The sequence below is a fragment of the Thermobia domestica genome, chromosome 13 (genome assembly GCF_964235325.1).
Source record: "Thermobia domestica chromosome 13, izTheDome1.hap1.1, whole genome shotgun sequence".
NCBI lineage: Eukaryota > Metazoa > Arthropoda > Insecta > Zygentoma > Lepismatidae > Thermobia > Thermobia domestica.
The window spans coordinates 63,535,693-63,548,575 of NC_137466.1; the positions used below are offsets into that span (position 1 = coordinate 63,535,693).

At 32.7% G+C, this 12,883-nt stretch overlaps 1 protein-coding gene across 5 annotated transcripts in view; it reads left to right on the forward strand.

The window, feature by feature from the left end:
* Nucleotides 1-12,883, forward strand: part of rhea (Talin_middle and talin-RS domain-containing protein rhea) — a 270,830-nt gene that overhangs the window by 223,411 nt on the left and 34,536 nt on the right. For 4 of the 5 annotated variants that reach the window (XM_081735806.1, XM_081735808.1, XM_081735809.1 and 1 more), the window contains 3 exons: nt 653-881; nt 3,397-3,521; nt 3,937-4,062. In XM_081735806.1, coding sequence (XP_081591932.1) covers nt 653-881; nt 3,397-3,521; nt 3,937-4,062 — 480 coding nt within the window. Of the gene's footprint in view, nt 1-652; nt 882-3,396; nt 3,522-3,936; nt 4,063-8,227; nt 8,609-12,883 lie in introns of those variants that run through there. The other variant, XM_081735810.1, reaches the window with a different exon arrangement.

The following is a 12,883-nucleotide window of genomic DNA, read 5'->3' on the forward strand; positions in this document are numbered from 1 at the left end:
GTGGAAGAAAGCATTGAACGCACTATGGTACTTGGATTTCAGCTTAAACTGTAAGTCCACTATAGATTGTACAGTTCCTAGGTAGCGTGAAAAGAGTTTTGTTTATTCGTATTAAGACTGTTTTGTTCTTTGAAGTTGAGATTTCTCATTGATGGGTATTATGGAAATTAAGTGTTATTCATGTTACATTTTACTGTTAGGTTGAAAAAGTATGATCTGTTGTTTCTCTCTTTATAATCTTAGATCAATAACTTTCATTTTAGTATGATTGCACAATGCAAGAGAACAATTGTAATTATGATACAATAAAATTCAGTGAAAATGTGCCATTGGGTCAGGAATTGCAGTCTGTCACTATTTACCATTATAATACGCAGTACTCCTCCAGACAGACCAGCCACTCATTTTCTTAGTTTCTTTACAATTACAGTGTAGCTTACTATTTCTTGTAAATGCTAATCCTTCACATTTTTGAGAGTTTCCGATCCAGTTCCTAAAATGTGAGAAGATTGAAGTCGTCACAAATAAACGAAAATATTTTCGTCGATTTCATACCTTTTATCACAGTGACAGTTCTAAAGTTATCAGTAATCGACAGTCATCGTTTGTTCATCATTTCAATGACTTTCATTTGTGTATTCGTGTGTTCTAGGTTTCGCAAGTACTAGCAGCACTTCAGGCTGGATCAAGAGGAACACAAGCTTGTATAAATGCCGCCAGCACAGTATCAGGAATAATCGGTGATTTAGATACTACAATCATGTTTGCCACTGCGGGAACACTACACGCGGAAAATGAAGATGAAACGTTTGCTGATCACCGAGAAAATATATTGAAAACTGCCAAGGCATTGGTTGAAGATACCAAAACACTTGTTGCAGGTGAGTTTTTGAAGTTATTACATAGTTGGTTTTGTGTTTTATAAGTCATTGTATCACGTTCTGTCCATCTTCTTTATCATGAAGTTAAATGTGTTTTTTCTCCTATTTATAATGGCACTTTCTGATCAATTGTTCTTGAATCGTAACTAATATTTCACTTACCTTTACCCTCTCTGTGACACTATTTTTGTAAAATATAGTAAGGAATTAAGAAAGGATCCAAAATTACACTGTGGTGGTAGATATTTGTCCAATTTACGTAAAATGTGTAAAATTTGTTAAATAAAAAATTCCCCTTATTGTGCCGTTATGTATGAAATGTCTATAGTTTCCATTAATAGAATCCGCTTACTTAAAAAGCTGTATTTAGAATAAACAAAATAACAAGGATGTTCTTTTGTCCTAACTACCAAATAATTGATTTTAGGGTCTTTATTACACCCACTCTTTTTTTTTATTATATGTATATATAATTTTAATGAATATCTTAAAATGCAATGATGATTATCAAAAATTAAGGATGTGAACCGGATAGTATCTACAGAGCACGAATTGTTGTTGTCATAACAGTTCGTATAGTGCAGAAATTTGAGTACCGAACAATCGTGATGTCATAATTTTGCACACCCAGATTGCTAGCCTGTAAGAAAAGGTCTGAAAATAGTTATTACAGTAGAAGTCCGATACGTCGCGGAGGAAGTATGTTCTCCAGTAAGAAATACCGTAGTTTTTAATTAAAAATTTACTTTTGAAAGTTAGCTTAAAACCGTAAAAATTCTGTAAAAAGAGGTCCTGCATTACAGTTTCACCGTTAAACTTGCTTTCAACGCATTCCTAGTTGACTGAGACTCCATCCAGCATTCGAAAGGATTTCGAAGAAGAAACAGGACAGATTGATTTTGTTGCTCATGGTCACTTTTCGATATAGCGCGGTAAGGTTGTAACGTAGAGTAAGGTATATCCCCAGCAACTACGTTATATCGGGTTTCTACCGTTTGCTTAATAGTTTCTATTTCACTTCTTAAATATTTGGTCTTGTTCATTGTCTTGAAGTTATTCTGTTATTAATGTAAGGGAAAGTGTAGTAATGAACCTTAACTAAAACTATGGAGTTTTGATACTGCTAAATTCGACAGTTTTAGTTAATTCAACTTACTCAATATCAGTGGCGGATCTAGAAGGTAAAAACCAGGAGGAAGGGGCAACAGAACCCAGACTATCATGGGTATATCATGGGCAAATCAGTTGTAATTTGAAATTCGTTTACGCACTTCGTTAACAGAAACTAGAAATAAAACACGGTTAACTCCTTTCACCAGTTACAGTTACGACACGAAGTACGAATTAGTATTAATAACTTGTAGACATTTACAGGTACGGTAGTTAATCAGATTAGTCACAAGACATTCGCTTTATGTGGCAAAATTGTTGTAATTAACATTCAAGTTAGAAATTGTCGGAGAGAATAAATATTGAATGTAAATGTACAGGGTGTCTATCGGTCACGAAAGTCAGGAAAAAGTCACGAAATCAGAGAACGGTCATGAAAGTCAAGAAAAAGTCACAAAATTTAGCGTTTGGATCACGATTTTTTTAATCTGTACAAAAATAAGTGAAGACTGGAAAATTTTGTTGTATAAAACGTCAAAATTCACCACCAAAAATGTCTGTGGTCGGCTTTAGACTCTACCAAATCGCAAGCAAAGCACGCTTCTATCGCATGTATGAAAGTTCGTCCTAATTCGTACCCATATTCGCTCTTGAGAATGTTACAAAATTTTATGGTTTGGTAAAGAAAAGGTCACGAAAAAGTCAGGAAACTTCATTTTGGAATTTTAGTAGACACCCTGATATACAACTCGCCACTACTAGAACTGTCCTGCGAACCTCTATTGGTAAAAGACTATTTTGGTCTCTCTAAAAACTAGGGAAGGGGGGAGCGAGGCCTCCCGGCCCCGAGCTAGATCCTCGAGTACTCAATACCAGGATGGAAGAACAGCTTGTCGTTTCTTTTGTTTTCATGTCAATTCTAATTGAGCTATTTATGGATTTGATTTATTCATCCAACAATTTTAACTATTTACAGTCTTTATCGAGGATATTAGAAAAAAAAAGAAAAAGCAAATGTAATGCTCAACTTTAAAAAAAGAAATCTTTGCATCAACTATCTATTTTACAGAAGAAAGAAAGTCATAACGTAAAATAGTCACAGTTATTGAAATCACATAAAATTTAACTAATAGAGTATAATATATTAAATACAATGCAGGCAATGTGTGGGCAAATTGTAGAGAAGGAGTACACATTCTTTGTTCATCATAATCTTCGTATTTTCCACGTACGAAAGTAGAGATAACGTTTGCATAAAAATACAGGCCAGTGTTGTAGTTGTTTTAAATATATATACATATATAAATGATAACAATAACGCAGCAAACTTAAACATTGTACTGGATTGATAAGAGGAAAACATTCGTAAAATTGAATAGTACTATTTGCTTTGTTATTTGTCTAGGTGCTGCATCATCACAAGAACAACTAGCTGTAGCTGCGCAGAATGCCGTCTCTACAATAGTTCAACTGGCCGAAGTTGTTAAGTTTGGAGCAGCATCTCTAGGCTCAAACAATCCAGAAGCTCAGGTAAAGTTTTTTAAAGTTGAACAGTATAAGTCTTCTAACGTACGCAGTGACAACATGTAAGAGTAAAATATTTTCTAAAATTAATTTAAAGCGAGAAAACAACACTGTCTTGCATTTTCCAGGTATAAAGCGCCTATATATAGATTTACCTGTAAGTATCTTTGAAGTTCTTATCTCTAATAAGTATCTTTTTCTAAAGTTGCTTTTAGCCTTTTTTTTTCTGTCGACACTTCTATTACATAAATAATACCTTTCTAAAATTCTTATTGTGATACCCTAATAGTTACAGCTAACTTGTCCCGTTGCCATCGATTACGTAATATAACTCTGTAATTTCAGTAAATTGTTAAGGCTTCAACCTACTCTGTAAGACAAAAGAGAGAGAAAATTCACTATTATGTTGTTATATTACTAGGTGATGCTTATTAACGCAGTGAAAGATGTCGCCTCGGCGCTGGGAGATCTAATTCAAGCAACTAAAGCTGCCTCAGGTAAAAGCATTAATGATCCCGCAATGAACCACTTAAAGGAATCGGCTAAGGTAAGCACAAGACATATTAATATATCATGTAATTTAACGCAAGGATGGCTTGTGTATAGCTTCGCTCGATTAGGCTTGTATAACATGTGTTGCACTAGATGCTTCATGTTTGTGCTTTTCTGACTGCTTGTTTGCTACAAATATGTAAATATAAAGATTAATTTGTAAAATAGACCTACCGTAAATGAAACGTAGCACATCATACCTTTTCAGTGTATCGTACTCGTTTTATTCATTTTCTGTGTTTATATCATTAACATTTGGACTAATTTTTTATATTAAAAAAAAAAAATCGATCCCATAAGCTAATGAAGACAATGCAAATTAAACGAGTAATAGGGCAGTGAAATAATTACAAACATAATATGAAAAGGAGCGGAAGTACTTACACAGTGTGATCTACCACTAATCATGTAAACATCGTAAGTAAGTGTTCAACTAAACAACAGTTGAGTTCTTTTAGCTGTTGATAGAATCGGAATATATAATGTCTATTGATCGTAAATACACATTCTAAACATTGATGCTGTGTATTTTCTAATTAATAGACGCTATAGAATACATATTAGTAATGCAAAATTAACTCTGTATTCTAAAAAAAAACATTGTATCTTATTAAATGATTTCAACCCTCTCTGGGGTCTTCATCAGTAACTCTTCTCCCGCTGCTACTTACTCTTGATTATTAATTCATGTAGATAACATTCTTGAACGACCATAATTAAGATTATTGAAGAACGCATAATTTTGTGTGGTTTGTAGCTCACATGACTTCACTTTCGTACTTCCGCACTTGAAAATAGAATTATAAGCATTTAAACAGTATAAATATTACTTATTTACAAAGCATGTCGCTAATAACAGTAGAAGACTTGTGCAAATGTAAAAGCACATGTTCTTCCAGCGATATTTCGCAAAAATAGTCCTATTTACATAAACATTTTTCCACAATTGTCTTGCAGAAATAACTAAAAATAACTTCCCTGTGAAAATGTTTGTGTACTGTCCTTTGCTAATTAATAAAAAAAAAAATCTCTTTAGAAAAATCACTAATTGTCAAATGTTCTGATGGGAGAAGAGTTATTGTCGAAGACCCCAGAGGGGTTTGAAATCATTTAATATAATACAATGTTCTTTTGGGATACAAGGTTAGTACTTAATTTCAATCAAAAGTTGTGTATTGTAAATTTAAAAATACCATTTTGATATTCTATTTTTATTATTATTATTATTATTATTATTATTATTTACGTCTCAAATTTTATTTTACGGAGATGAAAGGGTATTGGACTCCCTCATATATATCGAATCTAAAATCATGCGTATGAAAGCAGCATGTTAACCATTATACTGACTGGTAGTTCCAAATGGCTTTAGCTATTATAAGACTCATAAAAGTTCTGCTTCCCTCCCCGCTCCCTCCTCTCCCCTGTAATTATGTCAAATTTGAACTATAGGAATATGCTAATAAATTCTAATATTCAAAAATTTGGGGACCATACCTTAGTTATTTCTTGATGATTGAATATGTGCTAATAGCACACGTCTTTGGATTTTTAATAGATCCTTATAAAGAAAATGTTTTCAAATCGAAAGTTATCATATTATTGTGAGTAAACTTTTCTTTCGATAAGTGTCGTGTATGTCTATATAATTTAAATACCGAACGAGAAAATCAGAATAAAGGTTATCTACAGACTCCGTAATCATTAATACTATCTTAACAGCTAGATGCTTGAATGGTTGATTTTGTGATATCTCAAGAACCTAAATGTTACTTGCAGTAACAGGCAAACTAATTTATAGAACATATAAATATATAGCAATAACTTTCGCTTGTCATGACATTACGGTAGTGAATATTTAGTAGTTAAAGATTTGTTAGAACGTTTTCTCTTATCAAAGATAGATCTTATTTTCCTTTTTCATGTTTGGGTTACATTATGCATTAGTTTGACTGAGAGAACGAATTGTTATAATGTGAATTAGTGTAAAGCAACATTAGAGCATGTTCAGAGTCAGTGAATATTTCTCTGTAAATAAGACAATTACTTGAAAGGAACGTTTATTGGTATTTCAGAAATCTCCATAGAGCAAGCTAATCATGTTCCCGTTATAAAGTCTCAAGACCTATTTGTAATCAATCATATTACAAAAGCTGGTTAAAAAGTAATGGCAATATTGTTATATTTCATATCTGGCTTTATGTACAGAAGAACATCTGTTATATTCCTTCAGTATAATCGCCTCCCAGCTCTATCACCTTCTGCAACACATGTTGAAGGCGTCACCCACAGAGATCGCCATATGGCACGGATGATGACTCTTCTTGTGCCGTAGTGTTTCCAGCAAAGTGGTTCCGTCAATTTTGCGAAAAGGTAGTCACGAAGTCCCGAAAATATTGTTATGCACTTCGCCTACGTGCTACTTCAGTCCTGATTCACACAAGTTGTTCGTTTTTCTGAAGTAAATTGTTCTGTCGCTTCCACTTTCATCCTCTACTTTACGGCACTGCTGCCTTTGACTGAATAACACAGTCATCACCACTTGCCAAGTTTTATCTTCTCACATTTCCATATCAGCTACTGAAATCTTGTAATACTGAGGCACAGCCCTCTGACGTGAGAACAGTGTTGCCACTACTTTTTATCTAACCTATATATTAGTTTTATATTTGTGTTAGTGCATGTTAGTTTGTTTTGGTATTGTCCTTGATAGACGCTCTGTACAGTTTTGTTATTACAACCCTGCTAATATGTACATTTATTGACTATTTCAATAGGAAAAAGTCAATAAAGTAAGTTTGGCTTTAACTATAGTATCAGTGACTTCATAATATTCAATTCTGTTGAAGTGTTGCACTTGTTTTTATGTTGGATAAATGATCGCTAGTTAAATAGACCTGCACTAAAAATCATATACCCAACATGTTAATTTCCTTTTGATATTGGATAAATAATAGTGCAGAATATGATAACTACTTATTATTATTATTATTTAACTTCATATGTATATAAGTGTACACATACACTCAATTTACAAAACATATCTGCTTTTAGTGAAATAGAATAATCGTAGAAAGATTGAATATTGAGCATAGATCTCGAAAGAAGTTTCATTAACCAATCACTGATTTAGTGGAAAACATTGTTGAGGAAGTATTAGAACTATAACTTTACCCATCTTATTATTTTGTTTTTGGTTAGGATAGCAAATTGCTTTTTAGTTACTGAAACCGATATAAACATTTCTTATGAAAACTACAACAATATTGGTATTAAATGTAGACAAAAGTAAGAAGTGTTGATGGTATCATCATCAGTGACACACTTTCAAACGGAAGTTTCATATGTTTGAATGTAGTATATTTTCTTACTAATACTTCTAAATTCAAACCTTGTGTACTAAATGTAATATTAACTAATAGTAAATAACTTGCTGAAGTATCAATAAGGGGCAAAATCTTTCGTTTTACTTTAATTTACGTATAAAATGGAGGAAATGGCCAGCAACATAACACTATATATTTTAAGAGACTTTATTTAAAATCTAAATATTTGATTTTGAACTAAATATCTTGCCATGACTAGTGTTACTTGTAAAAGATCAGTTATATTTCTCGAGTATTACTTCTCAACAATTTGGTTAATTAGCAAATACGCTGGTTAAGTTGTTAGTTTTGTCAGCTGATGTGAGAAGGTAAACTGATAAAAGTCTTTAACAGATAGGTGAACCTCTACTGTGATTTAGTTGCGGAATGATTCTTAAACTTTGAAAGAATCTGAATTACGTCAAATCTAGTTGAGATGTTAACTATTTGGATCGAGTGTTTCTTTTCCTCTTTGCCCCTTTCCTACCACTTTGCATGTTGTAGGTGGACTTTAATCCCAGCGCATATATTTTTTAAAAAAATATATTAACAATATGAGTAGCCTTAATAACGCTAAATATCTTTACATTTTCTAATATCATTTGCTTCTTTTTGTATGTGTAAGATTACTTTTAAACCATAAAAGAACAGAGATTAAAGTCCACCTCTCTGGTTGGTAGGGGAGGGTTAAAATGTTTATTTTAACCAACTGCTGAAATAAGAATTACATTTTTTTATGTGCGTAAAACGTAAACAGAGAGAGTCGGAACCTTCATCTCTGTTCTTTGCCGCCAGGTGGAGTATCTGTCAGACACAGAACCGCCTGACTGGTTCATGTCAGACCAGGAAGAGGAACTGATCCGACTGCTTAGTATGGAGAACTTAAACCAAACCGAGCCAACCAATCCTACAAGTGATATTCAACTTGTTGTTGCTTAACTTGGTGCTAATGTGGATACCAAATACAAGATATTTTTATATATATATACTTTCAAGCTTGTATTGGGCTGAAACTGGAAATGCACTATGCTTATTTCTTTCATGTTTACTCTTTGCCGTTTCATGTGCTATTTTAAGCTAATGATGATGCTTCGTACTTTTATACTTCATCATTGTTTTTGTACAACTTCAAGTGTATCAGTTATTAATGGAATACATATATGCTTTTATTTATTCCATACGGTTTTCTTTTCCATAGCATACAGCACTAGTAATAGTATTAACATTATTATCTAGTGATTTATAGTTAAAGACACGTGTATGTTTGTAATGTGAGAATGATTTGGTTTTTATAAAAGAAATTGACTGTATTGAATGATCATTTAATCTGTGATCTTATAAATTTGTCTGATCTAGCATTTTTTTAATCGTTGACTTAATACCTCTTAATTGAAAAAAAAAAAATCTTGGTTTGAATATTATTTTTCTAACGTTTTAAAGTCTATAATTCAACTGCGTGGACAATAAGTAATGGGAAAGTAACCTAAATGTTGTGTAGAGTAATTTGCGTACTATTTTCCGCAACTAATATTTTATTCTGGATTTGGACATCTCATGGCAAAATCTGAAAGAAACTTGTATGTAACTATCAATTCATTATGAAGAATTTCTTTTTATGAACGTTCATCATCATCATAATTTAAGCGCATTAATGGAGAATTTGAATTTCGATATACCTATCAAGTATTTTTATCTTCGAAAATTATAGAAACTATTTCCAACTCATAAAGATTTATGAGTTTGTCTAGAAGGTATGGTTTGAGTAGATAAGTTGATTCTAAATTTAATTTCTTTCGCGGTTGACATTTATTGCCGGAATTCGTAAATCGAACCCATTTGTTAGTTTTCATTGTTTTCGGTCTGTAAATATTTTGTGCTCCCGTGTACACGTCTCGTTCGTAAGGAAGGGTTAAAAGTTTGTTTTATCAATGCTAAAACAAGATATAATTCTCTGTTCATGCATTTAGCGCTCATGCGTATCTTGAGTGTGTTCCAGTACGAGCACAACATTTTTGGTATTGTCCCGGCAACTGCTTGAATTAACCACTGAGCTACGTTGATGACGTTCACATACTCAGATCCATTGTGCTTTGTACAGTATGACACATCAACCATCAGAACCGCTTTTAGTGGTTAAGAGCTAGTGAACTTCGGTCTGGAAAATTATAAATAATGTCAATGGTGATATGTTGAGTACACATCACTAACTGCAATTCATGTGTCCGGCTGTAATTCTTCAGCAGCAACACTGCGCCGACGAAGTTTAGTAAGTCTTAGAATATTTTATCAGTCTTCTGCCGTCTCGTCATAAAATGATATTGTTAGTCTGCTTTAAAAGCTTATATTTTCCGCCCCAAAGTTAATTTCCTAAATCAAGCAGTTAACCTTAGAAGTATAGGTCTTTTGTATATATAGACACATATACGTGTATACAGATACTTAACGTATTGTCTTTAAGACAATATTAATTAGAGAAACTTTAAATAATTCGTTATTATTATTATTGTTATAAAAACAGAGTAAAATTAAAAGGCTTCTATTTGTGTTTTTAAAGTAATATTTTTGAATGCATTTAAATTGTCATGAGCGGGAGAGAAGCGAAAATACTTGTAATTCCAATAATATCTTGATGTGAATGCCAGTTTGGTCATTTGAAAACGGAAGTATTGATATCTTGTCATGTTTCGTCGTTTTTTAAATAATAGAGAATTCTTTCGTATTGTAATTGTTAGTAAATTTTAATTACTTTCTTGACTTTTTTTTACATTATTGTTTTAAGATTACTTGTGTGTTGATTTTAGACCAGAGATGAAAAATGTATATATTGAAAAAGAATCGAAGCGAGCTCACAGGCATGACAATATTTGATTAACTACATTCTCAATGTAGTTACTACAAATTTCAAACGTCGCGTTGATATTTTATAAATTCAAGCTTTTGTAGTAATTACGTGTTTTTGTGTACCCACGTCGTTCTCTGGGTTACAATTAGTGATTCATCATAAATATACTGAATTTTATAATGTAAGTTAAAGTAATAATTGTGGTAGTGACATTGTTAATACTTTATGCTGTAATTTGTGGTGCAAGCTTGTTCATTAGCGCATTATCACATATAGATACCTTATTTATATTTTTCTCGTATTCATTTATTAAATATCTAGTCACTTACATCCTTATAAAAAATCCTGTATTGTTATCAGTTGATAAAGGTAGCAAATAATGCTTTAGCTTCGGCGCCTCTTTTAAATCAATATTATAAGCTTTTTAGAAAACGGATTGCTAGAAGGTTTCTGGACTAATTAACAAGTACTTTCACTAGCAAACCAAGCTTGCGTCAAAAATTACAAAATTGCATATATCTTTCCTAGTTACTTAAGTAATTATAGCTCTATTATACCATATAGTATTAATAATTCATTCAACATTATTCATAAATCAGGTCATCAGTGACTTTTTAATATAATGTTCAATAAGCCACATAACCTATGGCATTACAATAAATAAAAATGCATCCTTCAGACATGCACCTATGGAATTAGGTTGCAAACACATCGAACAAATTCTTTTGACAGCTGAGTGTTTTCCTGAAGTTCCTTTAGTGTCTTAGTCTGCAAACATGATGTGCCTGTAAGAAAATAGTCAGTGAGGAAGAAGCAGGTGACCTCGAATGCCATAACCCTTGCGAAATGATCTTCCTGGAAAACATCCACCACGAATGCCATGGTGCTAAATGCTATATGCTTGTGACAATGTCCAGAAACTACGTTTTTTTTTTCCTCCATTCGTCGTCTGTATGTTTTGTTTTAAAAAAAAAATACCAGTAACATAGATGTCTGTCTAAAGATGATGAAAATGTGGCTCACACACCAGTGTTCTGACTGGGGAGAAGCTTTTCATGAGATAAGCTGATAGCCACTGATTGCTTGTGCGTGTTCTGAGAATTGACATAATGATTCAAATTAATCCACACCTTATCCGTTCAACATCAATAGTCAAACTCTTTTCCGCCTGTCATGTGCTTCTTGAACCAGTGACAGTACTGCGTGCGACCTACACTGCAGTTTTTGCAAAGCACAGGCCTCGTAAGAAAGCAGATTGAGTCTTTTCCTAACAGAAACACATAGACTTCCTACTTTGCTGGGCGAGAATTGACGTGGATTTTAAAAGACTGAATGCGGCCTAAATATCACTTACTTACTTGTCCTCTTTCTCTGTAAGACGTTTTCTCGACGAATCAATAACACTTTCCCTGTGACTTCGGACTTGTCGTAAAGGTGTTTGATTTTCGGCTTCTGTGAAGCAAGTATCCCCAAAAAGTTTTTGTGCTTTGCACTTCTTGAATTTTCATCAAATTCACATTACACGGCATGTAATGTAAATAAAAACTGGTAGGCTTCTCTGTATTTTACTAAGCACTATTTTTCCACTTGCAGACATAGAAACACTATTTAATATCGGCATAAGTTACGTGACTTATTGAACACACTGTAGAAATCACCAAGATAAATCATGGAAAATTTATCTTATCAGTAGGCATTACATCTTACGCCATATCATATTGTAACATAATGTAATGTGAATTAGATATTTTAATTAGTTTTATCCGCGCTTTTTCATCCTTTAAAAATGTTGCAAAAGTAATAATGCAGTGTCACTATTACTATGAAATACCCTAAATCAATTACGACTATAAAATTACTCGACAACGAGCAACTCATCAATAAAGATTTTCTTAATAATACTATATAAATACAGTTAAATCCTTCAAATAGAAAGCCAAAGTTACAAATCAATACCTTAAGTTGACCATTTATTCGAACTCGGCAGTTAGTGGCCGAAATGAATAGCTTCCCATATACTAAGAATTTATATTGTAAAGATTACTTTTGCAAATTTTTGAAAAATGGAAAAGCGGAATACTTCTGTCAAGCAAAGAAAACTTGCTACATTAATAGTACTAAGTATACGCCAGCGTCAACAGCCTTAGCAATGGGAATAGTGATCATGATCAAATCTCTTTGAAATTCCCATCTTCCAAGTAAAAATTGAGTTATTAATTCATTCAGTTACATTGAGGAAAAAAAAAAAAAGTTTATTCTTTGTACTGTTCAGATCTTCCTGTATCAAATGTAATAAGTGAAGTGACGATTCATAAATTGTGTCCCTAACGAAGAAGATATTAGAAGGTATACCTCACCAATATCAGTTAAGTGGTACGTACTACTTTTTAATACGAATGTGTACATTGAATGCCATATGTTAGGGAGTAGCATGTTATTTTGTTATTGTCATTCCAATTAATCTTTCTTTTTTTTCTTTTACATGAAGTAACCACTAACAACAATGCATCAATTACATTCTCAATTAGACTAATACTTTTTTTTTAAAACATATTTACAGCATCTGAGAATGGTTGCGTTTTCTTGGTAACCCATATTTTTCCTTCCTT